Genomic DNA, 20,760 nt, shown 5'->3' with positions numbered 1-20,760 from the left:
CCCAAAATCAAAAAATAATAATAGTAATAAATTAAAGAATAAAATAAAATAGAATAATAATATTAATACTGATAAGGAAAAAAGGGAGTAGATACTCTAAACTAGAACCATGCTATTTCACAAAAAAAAAGAGAAAAATCGCTCGACTACTTACTAACTTTTACCTTAATCCTCGACCTCTATGCTCTACTATCTAGGGTCATGTCCTCAATGGCTGAAGATGTGTTATGGCATGTCTAATTACCTCTCCCAATTCTTCCTTGGTCTACCTCTACTTCTCCTTAGACCTATTACCATCAACATCTCGCACCTCCTCATTGGAGTATATGTGCTCCTCCTCTTCACATGCCCAAACCATATTAGTCTCGCTTCCCGCATCTTGTCCACCATAGAGGACACTCCCACCTTGTCTCGTATATCTTCGTTCCTAATCTTATCTCTCCTATTATTAATACACCCACATATAAGCATCTTATATTCGCTACTTTCATCTCTGAACGCGTGAATTCTTGAGTGGCCAACACTCTGCCTTATACAATAGAGTTGTTCTAACAACTACTCTATAGAATTTACCTTTAAGTCTTGGTGGCACATTATTATCATATACTCCCTCCGTTCCAATTTATGTGAATATATTTGACTGACACGAAGTTTAAGAAAAAATGAAGACTTTTAGAATTTGTGGTCCTAAACAAGTCAAAAAAAAAAAGAGTCCAGAGTATTTGTGTGGTTATAAAAGCTTCTCATTAAGGGTAGATTGGAAGTTTAAACTAAATTATTTTCAAATACAGAAAGGGGTCATTCTTTTTGGAACGGACCAAAACAAAAATAGGTTCACATAAACTGGAACGGAGGGAGTAACATACTATACGAGCCTCCATTTCATCGACCCGCTCCAGTACTATGTCTGACATCATTGTCTATCTTTCTATTTTCTTGGATTAGTGACTCAGGATACTTAAAGCTTCCTCTTTTGGGATGATTTGTGTATCAATCCTCACTTCCACATTTACCTTATGTAATGCGTCAATGAACTTGCTTCTATGTACGCTCTTTTAATCTTGTTCAACATAAAACCTTTAGACTATGGTATAGTATACTTCATTCCAAACTATATACGAATGAGTTTATATTTGTTTGTTGTGTTTGTAAGAAATGTTTTTAGAAGTAAATGTGAAGCACTATATAGATGAGGCAAATTTAAATACTCTAACAGGTGCCCTATGAAAAAAAATTACCCCCTTAAGCTATAAGAAAAAGACCAAAAAGGGAAACAAATGAGAAAAGGGGAAAAGGAAAATCAGTTCCAAAAATCCAAATAGTGAATAATCTTTGAAGAAGTTCAAGAGAAAGAAAGAACTACCTTTCATGGAATTACACGTACTCCGAATTTCCTCTGCATTTCCTTTCACTTCCATAACCAAACACAGCCGAATTCTCTCCAAATCCCACTGCCCTATTTCTCTCAATTTTTCTGATATTCCCCAATTTTCACTCAAAGTGGATTCCCAAAAGAGAAACGACGCAATTTTTGACGACGCAGCATACGAGGCGGAGCGTCACAGACTCGACGCCGAGGCGCGTAAAGCCATGGCTGAAACTTATGAAAGAGAGACCCAAGACCAAGAAGACCCGAAAGCTTGGAAATGGGTTATCCGAAAACGGATTTGGGACTTAATGGAAGCCCAAAATATAGCCCAATTCCCAAGGCCCGTTCATCATCGGATACCCAATTTTCTTGGAGCTTCAGTTGCTGCGAATAAGGTTCAAAGATAAGAAAACTGAAAAGGGATTTTAAATAAAATAATTAAGTGAGTTGTTTAGCTAATTTTATATTTTATTGTTTAATGTAAGTTGAGTGAATTGGAGGAGTTTAAAGGGGCCAAGTGTGTGAAGGTAAATCCAGATACACCACAAAAGCAAGTCAGGTTTCTCACACTTGATGGTGGGCTTTCATGAACTTATCTTCTTTTTTTAATGTTTGAAGTTTCTTTACTTTTTTTCTAATGAGATGATGGTTGAATATTTATCTTTTGATTCGTGAATATTTTGCAATAAATGAAGAATGAAAAAGAAAAAATTAGCATAGCAAGACTTTTGCATTGTTCTGTTTTACGACAGATAATGTAGAGTTATGAGCACTGGTTTTGGATAAATGCAGTTTGAATTGAAGATTATGATAGAAGTTAGTCAACGTAGTGTTTAAACAAATTATTTTATAAGGTCACGGATTCAAGACACGGAAACAGCCTCTTGCAGAAATGCAAGGTAAGGCTGCGTACCTTCCCGGCCCATGCGCATAGCCGGATCTTAATACACCGGGCTGCCCCTTTTTAATTAAAAAGCTCTTTCTCAGAATATGAGTAATCAAATTCAGTATGTTTGATCTAGTTAAATTTTTTAGACAATATTCTCAGGACACAAATAGACCCTTCTCCAGCTTTGTCCAAAATATAGGCGAAATAGAACTATAGAAGATCGTGAAATGAAATGCAGACCTTTTTTCTTGAGATAGTAGGAATTGTTGAATTTGACAAAATGTTTGTCCCACATCGGTGGGAAAACAAAAGTTGGGGGGATTTTCCCCCTATAAAAGAAGGCTTAATGTTTAGGATTTAAACACACCTCTCATTTGCCTTCTCATCTGTTTAAGGCATTTGTATCTTCTCTCTTTAGTATTATTTCACTTGTATTTTTGGAGTGGAATAAAATATTGGTTGTGTCCGAGGAGTATGCAAAATTAGCCGAACCTCGTAAATTCTGGTGTTCCCTTTATTGTTGCTTTGTTGTCTTATTTATTATTTGGTGGCTGTCATAAATTTTGGTATAGTAGTTGTGACTTATTCACACTCTATACATTTGGCTTCCGCAACAATTGGTATCAGAGCCAAGGTACTGTCTAAGTATGCTCTGTGGTTGCAGCATAGTCTGATCTTCCACATCAGAAAAGATTTATCTTGGTAACTGTGTCAAGGTTCTGTCTGAGTATGCTCTGTAGTTGCAGCTTAGTCTGATCTTCTACATCAGAAAGGAAATAATCTTGATTTGTGTCGTCAGCTATTAAATAATATTTGTGTCAAATATGGGAGATAATAAACAAGAAGAATCTACATCAAGTGTCAACAATACGTCATCATTGGCATCTTCGCTTATGACAAGAATTGTGTCAAATGCGAAATTTGCGGTAGAAATTTTTGACGGGTCCGGGCATTTTGGGATGTGGCAAGGCGAGGTTCTAGATGTCCTTTTTCAACAAGGGCTAGATCTTGCTATTGAAGAAAAGAGACCAGATGCTATTGGAGAAGAAGATTGGAGAATTATCAATCGTGTTGCTTGCGGTACCATTCGATCCTACCTTGCTAGAGAGCAGAAATATCCATACACAAAGGAAACTTCTGCAAGTAGATTATGGAAAGCACTAGAGGATAAATTTTTGAAGAAAAACAGTCAAAATAAATTGTACATGAAGAAGAGACTGTTTCACTTCACCTATGTTCCTGGTACCACGATGAATGAACATATCACCAGTTTCAATAAGTTGGTCACAGATTTGCAAAATATGGATACAACTTATGATGATGGTGACTTGGTCTTGATGTTGTTGGCGTCACTTCCTGATGAGTACGAGCACCTTGAAACTACTCTACTCCATGGAAATGACGAAGTTTCTCTCAGAGAAGTTTGTTCGGCTTTGTACAGCTATGAACAAAGAAAGCGAGAAAAACAGAAGGGCGGAGAAGGAGAAGCACTATTTGTGAGGGTCGTCCTCAAAATCAAACGAGGACAAAGAAGGGAAGATCCAAGTCAAGATCCAGACCCAGCAAAGATGAATGTGCTTTTTGTCGAGAAAAAGGGCACTGGAAGAAAGACTGTCCGAAGTTGAAGAATAAGGCCAAACATAACAATGGAAAGGCCATTATGGATTCAAATGTAGCTGATTGTGATGATTCAGACTTCTCATTAGTTACAACAGAGTCATCAACATCATCAGACATATGGTTGATGGACTCGGCTTGTAGCTATCATATGTGTCCCAACAGGGACTGGTTTGTGGAATTTCAAGAAGGAGAATATGGAGTCATCCACACAGCGGATAACAGCCCTCTTACCTCATATGGCATTGGTTCAATACGATTAAGGAACCATGATGGAATGATCAGAACATTAACAGATGTTCGATATGTACCGGATTTGAAGAAGAATCTCATCTCTGTGGGAGCCCTAGAATCAAAAGGGTTCAAAATCATTGCAGAAAATGGAGTGATGAGAGTATGCTCCGGTGCACTAGTGGTAATGAAGGCTAATCGGAAGAATAATAATATGTACCGCTATCGTGGCAGTACAGTTATTGGGACAGCGACAGTGACATCCAGTGACGACAAAGAGGCAGAAGCAACCAAGCTATGGCACATGCGCTTGGGACATGCTGGAGGAAAATCCTTGAAAACTCTATCAGATCAAGGATTGTTAAAAGGAGTAAAGGCTTGCAACTTGGAGTTTTGTGAGCATTGTGTCAAAGGGAAACAGACAAGGGTTAAATTTGGTACAGCGATCCATAATACTAAAGGCATTTTGGATTATGTACACTCTGATGTTTGGGGTCCTTCCAAAACACCTTCATTGGGTGGGAAGCACTATTTTGTAACCTTTGTTGATGATTTTTCCCGAAGAGTATGGGTGTATACAATGAAGAGCAAAGATGAAGTGTTGGAAATTTTTCTCAAATGGAAGACGATGGTGGAGAATCAGACAAGCAGGAGGATCAAGTGTATTCGCACAGACAATGGAGGTGAATACAAAAATGATCATTTCAATAAGGTATGTGAAAATGATGGCATCGTCCGACACTTCACTGTTAGACATACACCACAACAAAATGGAGTGGCAGAACGTATGAACCGGACCTTGCTGGAGAAGGTACGGTGTATGTTGTCCAATGCTGGCTTGGGCAAAGAATTTTGGGCTGAGGCAATTACATATGCATGCCACCTCATTAATCGCTTACCATCTGCTGCTATTAATGGCAAGACACCATTTGAAAAATGGTATGGAAAACCTGCTGTAGATTATAACTCTTTGCACGTGTTTGGCTCAACTGCATATTATCATGTGACGGAGTCAAAATTGGATCCAAGGGCAAAGAAGGCTATTTTTATGGGAATTACTTCTGGAGTCAAAGGATATCGCTTATGGTGTCCTATGACAAAGAAAGTAATATTCAGCAGAGATGTTACCTTTGATGAATCTGCTATGGTAAATAAGGTAACAGAAGACACCAAACAAAATAAAGGTGCTTCTAAGCAGGTGGAGTTTGAGGGAAAATTTATTTTTCCTACACAAGAAGCAGATGAGGAAACAAATGAAGATTACCCTCTGGAAGGAGAGCCAGTAGAGGAGATTCCAACTCAGGAACCTCAACAACAACTTGAATCAATAGCAACCAGCAGGCCAAAAAGAACAATAACGAAACCTGTTCGTCTCATAGAGACGGTTGCTTGTGCAACCTCAATTGTAGCTGATGATGTTCCTACTACTTATAAAGACGTTGTCCAAAGTTTAGAAGAAGATAAGTGGAGGATTGCCATGAATGATGAAATACAGTCCCTTCATCAGAATCATACATGGAGATTGGCCAATCTCCCGAAGGGAAAGAAAGCAATTGGGTGCAAATGGGTATTTGCAAAGAAGGAAGGATTTCCTAACCAAGTAGATGTTCGCTACAAAGCAAGATTGGTGGCCAAAGGATATGCTCAAAAGGAGGGAATTGATTACAATGAAGTGTTTTCTCCAGTTGTAAAACATTCCTCCATTAGAATTATGTTGGCTTTGGTAGCACAATTGGATTTGGAACTAGTTCAGATGGATGTAAAAACTGCGTTTTTACATGGAAACTTGGAGGAGGAAATCTACATGACTCAGCCAGAAGGATTCAAAGTTGCTGGAAAAGAAAATATGGTGTGCAAACTTGAAAAATCATTGTACGGATTGAAACAATCTTCTAGACAATGGTACAAGCGATTTGACGAGTTTATGTTGCGGCAAGGGTACAAGAGAAGCAAATACGATCATTGTGTGTATTTGCACAAGCTTAAAGATGGTTCCTTTGTATATCTTCTCCTATATGTTGATGATATGTTGATAGCTTCCAAGAATTTGGAAGAAATTGATAAGTTGAAGATTCAACTGAAGAAGGAGTTCGAGATGAAGGATTTGGGTAAGGCAAAGAAAATTCTTGGCATGGAGATAATTAGAGATAGACGTTCAAAGAAACTCTGTTTATCTCAAAAGGAATATTTGAAGAGAGTACTTCAACGTTTTGGCATAGATGACAAGACTAAGCCAGTTAATACTCCACTTGCTTCCCATTTTAAGCTAAGTACTACTATGTCGCCAATGGATGAAGCTGAACGAGAGTATATGTCAAAGGTACCATACGCAAATGCTGTTGGTAGCTTGATGTATGCAATGGTTTGCACAAGGCCTGACATTTCACAAGCTGTTGGAGTTATTAGCAGATATATGCACAATCCTGGGAAGGAGCATTGGCAAGCTGTGAAGTGGATTCTACGGTATATTCATAATACTGTAGATGTCGGGTTAGTTTTTGAGCAGGAAGACAATCAGTCTGTAGTTGGATATTGTGACTCAGATTTTGCGGGTGATCTGGACAAACGAAGATCAACTACTGGTTATGTGTTTACTTTTGCAAAGGCACCAGTTAGTTGGAAGTCTACTTTGCAGTCAACAATTGCTTTGTCTACAACAGAGGCAGAGTACATGGCTATTACAGAGGCTGTGAAAGAGGCAATTTGGCTTCAAGGATTGCTAAAGGAGCTTGGTGTTGAACAAAAAGGTATCACAATTTTTTGTGATAGTCAAAGTGCTATTCAATTAGCGAAGAACCAAGTTTATCATGCAAGGACGAAACACATTGATGTTCGGTATCATTTTGTACGAGAAATCATAGAAGAAGGTGGAGTCACAGTGAAGAAAATTCATACTACGGAGAATCCTGCTGATATGCTGACAAAGGTGGTGACTGCGATCAAGTTTCAACATTGTTTGGATTTGATCAACATTGTTGAACACTGAAGATTGAAGATGAAGACACAACCAAATTTGTTATTGAGAGAAAATTGAAGATGTGGAATTTTGCCAAGGTGGAGATTTGTTGAATTTGACAAAATGTTTGTCCCACATCGGTGGGAAAACAAAAGTTGGGGGGATTTTCCCCCTATAAAAGAAGGCTTAATGTTTAGGATTTAAACACACCTCTCATTTGCCTTCTCATCTGTTTAAGGCATTTGTATCTTCTCTCTTTAGTATTATTTCACTTGTATTTTTAGAGTGGAATAAAATATTGGTTGTGTCCGAGGAGTAGGCAAAATTAGCCGAACCTCGTAAATTCTGGTGTTCCCTTTATTGTTGCTTTGTTGTCTTATTTATTATTTGGTGGCTGTCATAAATTTTGGTATAGTAGTTGTGACTTATTCACACTCTATACATTTGGCTTCCGCAACAGGAATACCTTACTCTTTGATTAGACTAGGAACCTACTTTAGCTCTTACCCTGATTCATAAATTTTCAGTTGTAATGTTAGATTTTGTGCAGTTTAAAATAGTATGAAATTCCCTCTTTTGACTTATAATTTGACATTGATTCACTCATCGCTAAATCCTATTTTTCTGTAGGAGGGAAGAAGCTATTGACACCGCAGCCTCGCCTTAGGACAGGTTTTTTCTCTGTACTTGAATCTAGTATGTTATCTCCTGGTACCATTAAGGAGGCCTGCACCTCTGCTGGAGTTGCCAAATATGGACGACCAATTGGATTGGATGAGAAAATAAAGGTGGATTTGATTGTTATTGGTTCGGTTGCTGTTGACCCAAGGACCGGTGCAAGACTTGGCAAAGGAGAGGTCAGCATGTCTATCAATTTTTACCTGTCTACTTTTTCATACTGCAAGAAGCTAGGTCTGGGAATTGGGTTATGTGCACTAAGAAGAAGGGAATGAAAACCCCTTCCACTTAGCCATATCGTAAGAGAACATGAATAGACTGTTCCCGTCATATATGATGCAGCTAATTTTTGTATGATCTGGTACTTTTTCCTCATAGTACATTGTCTGATGTTAACTTCTCTGCTGAAAGTTCTGCTTTTACCTTCTATAGAATAATTAATATTGAATATTACTGTCTTTAGCTTCTATCTCATATACCCATTAGATGCACAGGAAGGCTCATATTACTATTGTAAATCATCTTCTCTCAATTCCATTATCTAAGAAGAGTTAACTGAAAGTTTTACAAGTAACTATAGTATACCGAGTCTCATTGCGTGTAGGGATTTGCTGAACTTGAATATGGCATGCTGAGGTACATGGGTGCCATTGATGACTCAACACCAGTTGTCACTTCTGGTACATCCCTTTCAAGATTCCCTTCTTCATCAAAGTTTAGCCTTTCGCACTCTTAAAATGCAAACGTTGCTTATTAGTTAATCCAAATCAAGCTTTTTATTTCCCCCCTATCATCGTGGATGATGAGAGAAATAAATTTGCTTGCTTGTCAAAATTATGAAAGTGTTGTTTCACCGAATGAAAGGGAGCCTTGGAGCAACTGTTAAATTGTCTCCGTGTGGCTTATGGGTCATGGGTTCGAGCCGTGGAATCAACCATTGATACTTGCATCAGGGTAGGCTGCCTACATCACACCCCTTTAGGGTGCGGCCCTTCCCCGAACCCTGCGTGAACACGGCATGTTCTGTGCACTGGGCTGCCCTTTTGGTTGTTTCAACAAATCTTGCATTTGCTAAACTGATGTTCATTCTCTTTGGATGGCTTCCTCAGTGCATGATGAACAGCTGGTAGATGACATTCCTGTTGACAAGCTATTGATCCATGATGTGCCGGTTGACATAATATGCACCCCAACTCAGGTCATATTTACAAACACATCCATCCCAAAGCCTCAAGGTTAGTGTACTCCGTATGTATAATTGCTATCATCAGTGCCAGAAATCTCTTCTTGTTTGTATGCATGTATCTTCATTCGTGCTTTTCTTCTTATTTTCCTTCAGGTTCTTGCTATTTTAAATGTTTTTATTTACCGCATATTTAGAGCTTTCCACTTTCTCCTTGTCAGTAACTTGCAAGGAGACCCAGCCTCGGCAAAAACATTTTATATGTATATGTATATGTATATGTATATGTATATGTATATGTATATGTATATGTATATGTATATGTATATGTATATGTATATGTATATGTATATGTATATTTGTCCATACATGTGCGGAATCCTTAAATATTTTTCGTGTGCCCCGAAGCACAGAAAGGCTTGCGGGAGAAATGGTTGTGTTGGCCGCGCTAGTTCCCTTCTCTGCTGAACGACTTGGGTTCGATACCCATTTTCAGCTTTTTCTCCTCTTTCTAATTTAGTTCTTGCTTTTTTTGTCTTCTTTCTATTTTAGTTCTTTCTTCTCCGTTTCTATTATAGTTCTTGCTTTTTCTTCTCCTCTCTATTTTAGTTCTTTGAATACAACATAATTTATGTACTTAATAGCAAATTGCTTTATTTCCTATATTAATCTTTTTCTTAATTCAATTGTAGTTTAGTACTAACATAGTAACATATAATAGTCAATTCAATTATTCCCTTCCCATAACATCCATTTCGCGAAGAAATCTCTTTCTGTTCCGTATTTTCTTTTTCTTTAGAACTTCTTTTTTTGTTTATATTTGGATGATAAATTTATTAAGTTTTCAAAAAGTTGTACACCGAATTTTATCGCTAGTGATTAGTACACAGTGATGCCCCCGTCGTGCTCAAATTCTGGGTCTTCCTCTGATCACTGTGGCTCTATAGTGATTGCAGTTGGCTAACCTTTCTTATGATCATGCAGGGATATATTGGGAGAAGCTCTCTCCTGAAAAGCTTAGTCAAATTCGAATACTCAGACAGCTGAAAAGTAAAATTGAACAAGAAACTGGACGAAAGTTTCCAACTGGCCCTTCTGAGAAACTGCCACCAACTGCCCAGCGGCGACGCTGATATATTTACCTTTCCTTCAAAATTGTGTTATGTAGCCTTGTGTAGTTTTCTTCTACTTAGTTTAGGTCCAAAGCATACAACAAACTGTAAAGTCATTTAATAGCTAATAGACATACGTTGCAATGGTGATGTAAAAGAAATTTTCTTGTAAAGACAAACTTTTATTTCCATAAACCAAAGGAATTGTTAACAAGTAAACCATCTTAGTATTACATGCATTGTTGGGGGGAAGACTACAGTTATCCTCAAGTTTGAGACGAGATTAGAGAACATCCCTTTAGTATCCCACTTATACATCTCTCACGTTTACATAATTGAACAGAAAATGCCTCTACATTGAGGGTGTGTTTGGTACGAAGGAAAATGTTTTTCAATTTTTCTATGTTTGGCTTAAATATTTTTGAAAAATATTTTTCTCATGAACTCATTTTCTTCTAATTGGAGGAAACTGTTTTCCCGCAACTCTTTTTCAACATTCCCACCCTACTTCCTATCCCCACCTCCACACCCCACCTACCCACCCCAACCACTCAACCCCCACCCATCTACCATGAAAACGTTGAGTATTTGGGAGGAGGGTGGAGAGAACAGGAAACATGGGACTTGGGGGAAGGGGTGAGGAGAGTAGCATAAATTATTTTCCTAAAAAATATTTTCTATTCTCTAACTAAACACTAGAAAATATTTTTCGGAAAATATTTTTCACTCACCAATCAAACAAAGGAGAATAAGTGATAAAATCACTCATTTTCCAAGAAAAATATTTTCCTTCGCACCAAACACACTTTGATTTTTTGGGGATCAGGTGCCAGTGTCTTCCTGTTTAATTAATTACGGAATTTTTACCTCCTATAGCAAAGGTTGATACCTTATTTATTTTAAATAAATATCATTTTAAAAAATTATATTCCATAGCTACCTTTTGATTTTTATAACCAAATATCTATTTATGGTCACCTCCTACCCTTAAGCCATAAAATATGATTTGTATTATTTTTCTCTCTCATTCTTTCAGATTTTTCTCCACTCTCTCTCTCAACGCCAGTTTTCTTCATGAATACAAACTCATGGATTCCCATTCCTCCGTCGATGGTAGTTCCTTGTGTTGAATTTGGCGATTTTGAGGACATCAAACATCTTTTGAGGGTTTTCCCTGTTTCATCAAATTCAAAGATAATATATCATCTTCAAGAAGCTGCACCGTTGCCAACAAAGGACGAAAACGCCTTTTTTTTTTTAATGTATTTAACTATATTCAATGTAATTAAATAATCTTTTTGAAGATTGCTATATTTTTGGGGTGTTTTTCAGTTGAGAATCTTTTTTATAACTAGAAATACAAAATTTGTGTGTTATAATTGAGTTTGTTGAGTTATATTAGGAGTCTATTATGTTAATTGATTCATTTTCCGTTTAAAAACAGTTGTAATCCCATGTTTCTCGCCGTAAATACAGTCGAATACAATAATCTGTCTAGCTGTAATCCTCTGTTTCACGCCTAGAAATGCTACTGTATTCATGAATATTGTAGTTTAAATACATCAAATACACTCTAAAAAGCCTGAAAACATAGCTATAGAAAGTAATATAGTAAATGGTAGCTACAACTAGCTAATAACCACTAAACAATAGTGATTTGTGAAAATTTCTCTTTAATTACTCTCTTTCTCATAAACACCAAACTATAGCAAAGTCTAGCTTTGCTGTCGTTGCAATAAAACGATAGCCCTTCTCTAATCCCTCCATCCATATCCATTCTCTTCAAACAATTTTTCTTTTGATCTCGATATTAACTTTCCAAATTAAGAGTTCAAGAAAATTAGAGAGAACTTTGAAAGCCATTTTCTATTCTTCCTTTGCATCAAATTTCAAAAGAAACTTTAAATTTAACAAAGGTTTTATGTAAATTTGCAAGTTAAGGAATATATGTCTCGTGGGTTAAGCAAAACATCAGAGGTAATTTATTAGTTCTCGTATCAACTTATCCCAATGACTATATATACCTTTGACATCCCTTTATTTTTTGGGCCTTGACTTTGCAAAACAAATGCGGTTTTTACGAGTAGCATAAAACAAATTCTTTTCTTTTCGCACAAAATAAAGAAAATATTTAAGTACGTCAGCATCAAAAGAAAAAAAGAATTTCAAATTGTATTTCAACAGTGTCAAAATTCAGCCATTTGATTTATCAGTGCATTATGTCATGACCCGCCACATCATCATGCCACGTAAGTGCCACTTGGCATATATTTTTGTCATATGGAAGGGTTACATAAGTTAGGGACAAGATCTTGGTGGAATATCCTAGAACTATGTAGAATTTCTTTAGAAAAGCTCCAGATATTTATGCATTTGTAGGAAGGTTCTAGAGAAATATAGAGGTTTCCTTAGGAAGACCCTAGAACCCTATAGAATTGTTAGGAAAGTCCTTATAAGAATCTAGATGTGTAGAATATTCTAGAGAAAGGATTTAGTTGTAAATATGGAATGACTTGTAGAACAATTATTATTTACGTACTAGCCCCTAGGTGATTAGTATAAATAGGGGGCATTTATTTGTAATTATCAACCAAGCAAATTTTTTATCTTGAGTATAGTAAGGCTGACTTGACATTAGCAAGAACGTGAGCGAGGTGAGGAAAGATGGCACGGATAAAGTTAGGGGAAAAAAGATGGAAAATTAGCGCTAGAGGAAGGGGTTGAACCTTCGACCTTGTGGTTAACAGCCACACGCTTGCTAATTAAATTAATTTATTGGAGGCATCAAATGAATTTGTTAATCTCAATGTAGTCACATGATAACGAGACAAACAACATTTCTGAGGAACATCCACAGTTCATATGTACTCTTCATTTAAATATCTAACTATTTAAAAAAGAGAATTCACGATATACTTAAGGCAATTTTTCCTCCTTCCTGTGACAGATTTAAAAGGACCTTTTGCTATGTCTCGTCCTTGTGCCAGAATATGAAGATTCTTGATTAAGAGAAATACAAAAAATTCTTTCTTTAGGTAAGGTCTGGGTACACGCTAATCTCCCCAGACCCCACTTAATTCCACTGGGTTGTTGTTGTCTTTCTTTAGGTGAAACATCAATTATAATTATAAATAAAAAATTTAAAAAAAAGGGGGGGGGGGGGGTGTTCTCCCCTTTAGCTAACATAAGAAACCCCACACTGAAAAATAAACACCGATTGCCTCTTTATAATACAAACACAAGAACTCATAAGTTACAGACTGTACAGACCAAGGTGAAATGTTAATTAATGTAAACCAGCTACAGCCAAACAATGCCTCCCTACCTATTTGTTTCCGACAAACAGATCTCCTCCTACTAATCCTAAAGAATAAACACACAACAAAGTCACCAATGTCGCTAATTGCTTCAGTTCAGATCTGCTGGACCATCAAAAGAACATAGAAGACCAACAGTATACATATGCGACTTCCCTAAAAAATTGAGATTATGGTAGCTTAGCGCAAACCATAAGCAAATGAGATGCTGATTTTGTTTACTTTAACATTCTGTTTAGAGGGATCCGGTCGCTCTGTCGTGTGATCCTTTCTATAGGAGAAATCACCTGCGGCATTGACATTCCCACAGAAACAATGATCTCTGCAAACCAAGGAAAAAGAGCATATTACAATGCAGGATTCTGTCAAGTGCAATAAAGAAAGAAAAAGAACTTCACCTTGACTCAAGGAAAAAACAAAACCGTAGTAAATACATGAGCATAGGTGTATGATGCTGTAAGTGAAGATTAATTGATATTTTTTTGCCAACAGGGATATTGCTGGATTAGAACCACACCAACAAAATGTTAACCAAGCTTGCATTCTTATATGGATAGTTATTTCTGGTGTACTGTTGTCACATCATTCGTGTGGTGAATGGATTGGTTTGGAGAATCTAAACACAACGAGAAGAACTTCAACCAAGGTAACTCTTGCTATACGGCCTGTAAAAAGAAAATGAAACTTAGGCTCAAGCAACCTCCAAAAGCTAGTTCATGAGGTGAAGATTGTCCAAGGCCATACAAGGAGACAACCTCATTCTATCAACCTACGTGGAACACTTAGCAGGGCAGAATGTTATCTGCAAGACAAGGCATCATTGACTGGTATCCTTCTGAATCTCAATTAAAAAACCCTCTTTATACTCCACACAGATAATTTTACCTCACAATATAGCAACCAACACATTTCAGCAAGTAAATTGAAATGGAAAGCAATACTAGTCATTGAGACACAATGTTTCCTACGTCCGACAAGGCTACCGAAGGAAAAAAATAGAGACGAGGCTTGACTGGACACAATTGGTCAATTTGATTGGTAAAATACAAAAATAGAGAAAAGGGTGATAAGACGCTGCTCAAAATGACCAAACATCTCCATTGACAACAAAGATAGAAATGATGCTAATGAAGCCAAGTAAAGCGGCATATCTGAACTGAAAAATGTAAATATTCATGATAACAATCACTTAAAAAAAGTGAAAGATGAATTAATTAATGAATAGCATGGCAGAGAAGTAGGATGAGACACACACCTATGCCTTCTCGCACAGACAAATTTGGCCTGATGATATCATTGGAATTAACCAGAAATACATCCCCTATATACAAATGATTTGTAGGGACAAAAATGCTGCACAACTCTTCATCCCCATCATCTCTCTGCAACAAATCAATAGCTAAGAACATCCTTTAGTGATCAGACTAACAAGAATAGCAGGGACACTAGCAAGAAGTAAATATTAAGGATTACAGAAATGGGACTAAGGTAGAGTATCTCCAAGATCAGTCCAAATTTAGTCTGCTTTGCTTTCTTTCTCCCCAAGAGATATGGAATGCTGGGGAAGGGAGTGGAAGAGTAGAAATTATAGTCAAAATTGTCTAAATTCAACATATATGATATATATATATATATATATATATATATATGCATCTACGTATTGCTCTTACAGGGTAAAGAAATGCACTTGAAATCACTTGGACAATGGCATTCATATGAATCTCTAGCTTAAGGTCCAAACTTTTGGTCACCCCATGGCAATTGAAATCAAATCAATGGGATAAGAGCTTCATCCTTGTAACTATTAGATGTAATGAGCTCCACTATGTTGGTATAAGGGATACAACGGGGAATGAACCTAATTAAAATACTTCCCCTCGACAGTGTTTATCATACTACTAATGTTGTTTGGCACGTCCGTAAATGAATTAAATGACATATACTTTCTCTTTCTTTGTCAAACTTGAAGGGGTTGAAAAAGATATATAAGCAGCCCCTCGCCTTCTTTTCTGTCTTTGAATTCATAAACATATGACGGAAAGATCGATACCCAGCTCCTCCCCTTCATCTTTTCATCCCAATTCAACACAATGAGCCGTAACAGACATAATGTTGCATGGATAACTTCAAGTCGAAATGTAATTTTGTTATAAGGTATACATCTTGTTCCCTTTTTTGTAGTGTAAACATTTAAATTGACAATGTTGAACAGTCAAATTCAGATGACACTAACAGCATTTAAAGAGAAGAATAAATTCTTTTATTAGAAAAACATGGAAGAGTATACATATAAAGCTAAAATACGAGTGTATGTAAAACTCAAAAGAATAGAACAAAGAGAAAAATGAAACAAGAAATGAAACAATAAGAAAAGAGAGACAAGAGAAGAAGCTATACATGCAATAGCAAAGTTTTCCCTGAACCCCAGACCACCTTACAATATTGTATTAACCACCCCATAAACCACTCAGCCATTTTCCCTTCCCCAGACCAAAACATAGAACGTGCAGGACCCACAATTTCCCTCGATATTGCCATCTCTATATAAAAAATATATGATATTACTTACATTAACTCTTTATAAAGCATATCAGGTATGTACTTCTACTACAAGTATTTTTTGATAAGGTAATTCTACTACATTCCAAGCTACAACTGGTTTTAGGCAAAATCTGAGGTTCAAAAAGTGTCAGAAATGGATGTAGAAGCCAAAAAGGGAAGTTTTTGTGCATCAGAGGACTAAAGTTGTACAAAAACAATAGGTTGGGTCTACTTAAGTGGAAAAAAAAAAGGGATACATTAAGGATAGTATGAAGGAAGTTATTTTGGTCAGTACAGGATATTATGATGGAACTACCTGGAGAACAACTGACGATGTTATGAAACCAATCGCATATTCACCAATTCGGGGATGGCGAATTATAGCAACTTCCTTGAAAGCATTAGTATTCTGGTCTGTATTAACAACAAGCCAAAGAAATCAAATAAGTCTTATAAACGCAGCAAGATACAGACAGATAAGAACTACAGTGATTCAGAAGAATTTCATCTACACTTATCACATGTATAACCAAACATGGGTATGTTAAGAACTTTGACACCCATCAAATCAAGCTGCATAAATTGTTGGGAAATAAAACCTCAACACGTCAAAAGTTCAAATAAAATCGATGAGCAATATGTCCCCAAGAACAGGCTTAGTGAATTGATTCTGTTGTTTTTTTGTAATGCATTAAACAATAGTGTGTCCTAATGTGATTTCCTTGTTATCACAAACATCAACATAAAATGAAACAATGAACAGGCATGTGCTTCGGATATAATATGCTTCTACCATTACTAGTTGAAGTAGATCACTTGGACCGGTTGATTGAAACAAGATACTATTCCATATACACTTTTATCTATGTCTTGGCCCTAAAAAGTAACAACACAATAACAACAACAACAACAACCAAGTGGAATCCCACAAGTGGGGCCTGAGGAGGGTAATGTTTAGATATACTATTTGCAGAGAATCATTTCCCCAATCTTCAGCCAATATGCAAAAGAGTCAATGAAACAGGAAACAGTACCATTCTTTCTATAAGCATTTTGTCCAAGGGAAGCATTATGTCATGGTGATTGAAAGGGGATTTCAAAGACATTTTATCAAAGCTATATCTCCGGTCGACATATCTATATCTCATTAAATATCTCATCATTAGGAAATTAAAAATTCGCAATCAAAAAGTAATTATTACCTGGTGAAATAGCAGAACTAATTTGCTTGGATGCAGAGTATATATGCTTAACGAAGGGCATTCTCTTTATAAACCATTCCCCTATCCAAAAAACTGTTGAACCCAGCCATGATGAAGCAAAAATACCGACAAAGAATATGAAGGTTATCGATGTCACAAATCCAAGGCCTGTAAGTACAAGAGAAGCACTTATCAATTTACCAGCCACACAGGCTTTTACTGAAGACACAGCTTGGATGTTGTTAATAATTTACCAGATATATCACTACCAACGCATCAATATAACTACAGCAAGTGAACAACGGGAAATAAAATCCTGTAATGCCAAAAGTGACGTACCAAATATATCAATACCAAGTCTTTCATATATGGGGCTGAAGAAACCATCAACAAATTGAATAAACCACCAAGTGATGAAAAATGTAACAGCCACAGGGAAGAGGACCACGCTGAGAAATGGCAATATCCACCAAATATTAGTATACAGATAAAGAAAGTAGGCACCAAAGTAGTAGAGATACTGATAGAAAGAAAGGGCGGGGGACGATGTGTGGTACTTCTCGGCCTGTCTCCAAGGGACAGGCCACTGAGAAAGCAGGAGTGTCCCACAAGCCAGCAAAAGTACATTTTGCTTTCATGAGTAGTTGATAAGGCAAAAGCAAAGTGTTGGGATTTTGATAAGCTCCTTACCATCCAGTCATGAACTTCTTTGACACCCAACTTTGAAGAACAGCATAGCAAGCCTGATCAAATAAATGCCAGAATTAGTCCAGTCAATATGAAGATTAGGAAATTGAGTTTTTGTACAGTGAAAGAAAATAGAAAGGAACAAGCATGGTATTTGTTTACAAAACCTTGGATGTTAGTGAATTAATATTTGAAGGTACATTGGAGTTCAAGCAAGAACTGTTACTTCTAGAATTCTACATCACAATTCTTCAACACTTCATTGTGATGCCAAACCAATTTCCTTGCTTTACATTCTTTCATTAATCACTTGCCAGATTTTTTATTTTTTTTTTAAAATCTCTCAGTAATTGTGTGCAATGTAGTCGTCAAACGAATTAGTTCAACTCTCTCTTGTTAAAAAAAAAAAAGAACTTGGGAGATCTATGACATCATTGCAGGATATAATGCTAGAGAATTTGTTGAGTTAGCTCTATCTAACTAGTTTTCTTTTCTTTGATAAGAAATTAGTTGATTAGAGCACCAACTTTTTTTTTTTTTTTAATAAGAGTAACTTTTCTTGATGACCAGCAAAAATATAATGCTGGGGAAAATTACAGCCAAAAAAGTGAGGCCATTACAAGTTGTGCTAGTGAGCTAAGGAAATCAATATGGCAGCACTAACATTTGACTTGAGTACCAAATTTTTTAGAGTCAAAAATTTGTTATCTTTGATTTTTCCAAGCAATATCCTGCTGTTGTACTTTGATTTACTAGCTCCCTGGACTCATTTGTTTAGTAATTTTATGAGGATGAACTTCCAATAACAATCAACTATGCCACAATCCCAAATCAACCCGAGTTAGCTATACGAACCCTCAATATCCATCTTTTTCTAGTCGGATCCATTTCATTCCAATACGAAATAATGTACCTTTCTATGGAAAATTAAGAGTTCTCTAGTTTCACACTAATCTCTACACGGATAAAAAGTTAAATTCCAACTAGTTGGTATTGCTTATATTGATCATTTGCTTTGCTTCCATTATACTCTGTCCTTAGCTAGATTTGTTTCATTCCATAAGATTTTAAACTTTCCTCAGTGTATTTAAGTGTACCTCGTCCACCAGGACTGGACTTTTGATATTCCCCCAAATTTAGAAAGTCATTCAACTGTTACATGCCCAGCAAAATAGCCCAATAATCAAATAACCAAATCAGATCCAAATTTTCACCATTTATGTATCTATAGCTTAGCTTTTAAAATGCATAAATTAATTCTCACTATTTCAACTTTCAGCTTAAAATCGTATAACAATTGCTTCTTTTGCCACTGCCTCTAAGTTAGAGAACTTCTGTCTAACACACTGGACACACAGCCACTCAAAGTTCAGAAACATAACCAAATGAAATGCTAATGTTAGTTTGATCTGGTAAAAAATAGAATAAACAACATGCTATAACTGGTGAAATTATAGTGTGAAAATTCTTTGAACATGTCAGTTTATAAGTAAATTAAATTTTTTGTTGTTGTGCCTGCGGGAGGGGGAGGGGGGGGGCGTAAACAAACCTTGCGAGTGGAGGAATTGGGGGAAGAAGGAGCGGATTTGACGGGATCTTCGGGATCTTCTTGGAGAGGCGAACTTGACGTTGACTCTTTCTTATCTTCCGCCATTTTCAGACTACGGAGAGATTTTTCTGAAATTATTGGGGTTTTGTTGGAAATTGATTGGTTTTACAGGGTGGTGTCGGACGATACAAAAAGAACTAAAAATTTATGAAAATCGCCATATTCTGATGAAATGATGTGAATTGCAAAGTTGCCTCTATAGTTTTCTTAATACAACTTTGCTCTCAAAAGTTTCTTGTTATTCACCTTATTTTTTCAGTTTGAAGTGCCTCCACACAAACAAAACAAAAAAAACGAAAAAAGAAAGAGAGATTGTTATAAATATATATTATATTATGGATGTTCATTTATTATTCCGTTGTAAATAAGCTTTCATATGGGACTTCGCCATAAATATGTTTATCTATTTGGTACTCTATTGGAAATAAGCCTCCTCAATAAGCTTATTATTTCAGTATTCCGTTATGGATAAATATTACCCCGGTAGAAGATTATATATATCTGGTACAGTAGCAGCTTACAAGCAACTAACAAGCAGTTTACACAGCAGCTTACACAGCAGCTTGCAGTAGCAGCTTACACAGCAGCTTGCAGTAGCACCTTACACAGCAGCTTCTATTCTTCTATAAATAGAGGAGATTTCAGTTCATTATGAACATCAGTTTGAAACATTGAATAATACATCAGTTTCTCTCTATACTCATCTTTACTTTATAGTCTTTATTTTATAACATGTTATCAACACGAGACTCTTTGAGCACTTACTTCAAATTTAATTTCTGTTTTAGTGTTCATCTCCGGTGTAAGGCGATGCTCTTACGTCCGTGGTTAGATCTTGTTCATTCCGAGCATCATAAGGCAAATTATATCCTTAAGGTGGTGAACAGTGCTTTGGTTTTGTTAATTTTCCAACTCTATGAAGAGATGAAATCCTTCTGATGTCGTTTCTCAAAGATAAGCCTTATTAATTTATAATTTTATTTGATTTCTTTCATGAACTTGAAGAATTATGATTATTATATGTGTCCATCACGTGCTAATGCTAAGCAACTAGTGATACATGACTTGCTGGTATATTGTGATTTGAAATACAAATTTGAAGGCTAAGAAGGCAATGGTATATTGAATCAACTTGCTATGTTACGTGCTCTGTATACGTATTAGCATATAACAACTATTTTTTTTTTATACTTGTTTTCATCATGTTGTCATCCCCATAAAATAAAATTTAAAAAATTACAAAGTGGATAACATTGTTAGTGTCACGATCCAATTCTATTATAGGCTGTGATGACGCCCAACATCATTGTTAGGCAAACCAACACTGATCAATCTAGTAATTTTTTATTTTTAAATAAATTAGTAAGTA

At 36.3% G+C, this 20,760-nt stretch overlaps 2 protein-coding genes across 2 annotated transcripts; one reads left to right on the top strand and one right to left on the bottom strand.

The window, feature by feature from the left end:
• Window positions 1-1,226: 1,226 nt before the first annotated feature.
• LOC107813888 (5-formyltetrahydrofolate cyclo-ligase-like protein COG0212) lies at window positions 1,227-10,254 on the top strand. Its single transcript, XM_075232846.1, has 6 exons — window positions 1,227-1,764; window positions 1,855-1,945; window positions 7,693-7,919; window positions 8,345-8,420; window positions 8,850-8,975; window positions 9,908-10,254. The coding sequence occupies exons 1-6, from the start codon at window positions 1,369-1,371 to the stop codon at window positions 10,054-10,056; spliced, it is 1,065 nt and encodes a 354-aa protein (XP_075088947.1). The 5' UTR covers window positions 1,227-1,368; the 3' UTR covers window positions 10,057-10,254.
• A 2,981-nt stretch (window positions 10,255-13,235) lies between these two features.
• Window positions 13,236-19,517, bottom strand: LOC107813890 (protein LIKE COV 2). The gene is made up of 7 exons (XM_016639206.2): window positions 19,332-19,517; window positions 17,786-17,838; window positions 17,435-17,544; window positions 17,096-17,263; window positions 16,210-16,307; window positions 14,608-14,734; window positions 13,236-13,674 (listed from the first exon to the last, which is right to left on the bottom strand). The coding sequence occupies exons 1-7, from the start codon at window positions 19,434-19,436 to the stop codon at window positions 13,571-13,573; spliced, it is 765 nt and encodes a 254-aa protein (XP_016494692.1). The 5' UTR covers window positions 19,437-19,517; the 3' UTR covers window positions 13,236-13,570.
• Between the last annotated feature and the right edge of the window lie 1,243 nt (window positions 19,518-20,760).

The sequence above is a fragment of the Nicotiana tabacum genome, chromosome 16 (assembly GCF_000715075.1).
Source record: "Nicotiana tabacum cultivar K326 chromosome 16, ASM71507v2, whole genome shotgun sequence".
Taxonomy (NCBI): Eukaryota; Viridiplantae; Streptophyta; class Magnoliopsida; order Solanales; family Solanaceae; genus Nicotiana; species Nicotiana tabacum.
This window is presented reverse-complemented; position numbering and strand designations above follow the sequence as displayed.

Coding starts and splice junctions, on each gene's coding strand:
- LOC107813888 (XM_075232846.1), top strand. CDS start 1,369: ATGGAATTACACGTACTCCGAATTTCCTCTGCATTTCCTTTCACTTCC. Junction 1,946..7,692: donor CAGGTTTCTCACACTTGATG/GTGGGCTTTCAT, acceptor ATTTTTCTGTAG/GAGGGAAGAAGCTATTGACA. Junction 8,976..9,907: donor ATCCATCCCAAAGCCTCAAG/GTTAGTGTACTC, acceptor ATGATCATGCAG/GGATATATTGGGAGAAGCTC.
- LOC107813890 (XM_016639206.2), bottom strand. CDS start 19,436: ATGGCGGAAGATAAGAAAGAGTCAACGTCAAGTTCGCCTCTCCAAGAA. Junction 17,545..17,785: donor AAGAAGTTCATGACTGGATG/GTAAGGAGCTTA, acceptor GCCATTTCTCAG/CGTGGTCCTCTTCCCTGTGG. Junction 13,675..14,607: donor GTCTGTGCGAGAAGGCATAG/GTGTGTGTCTCA, acceptor CTTGGTTTGCAG/AGATCATTGTTTCTGTGGGA.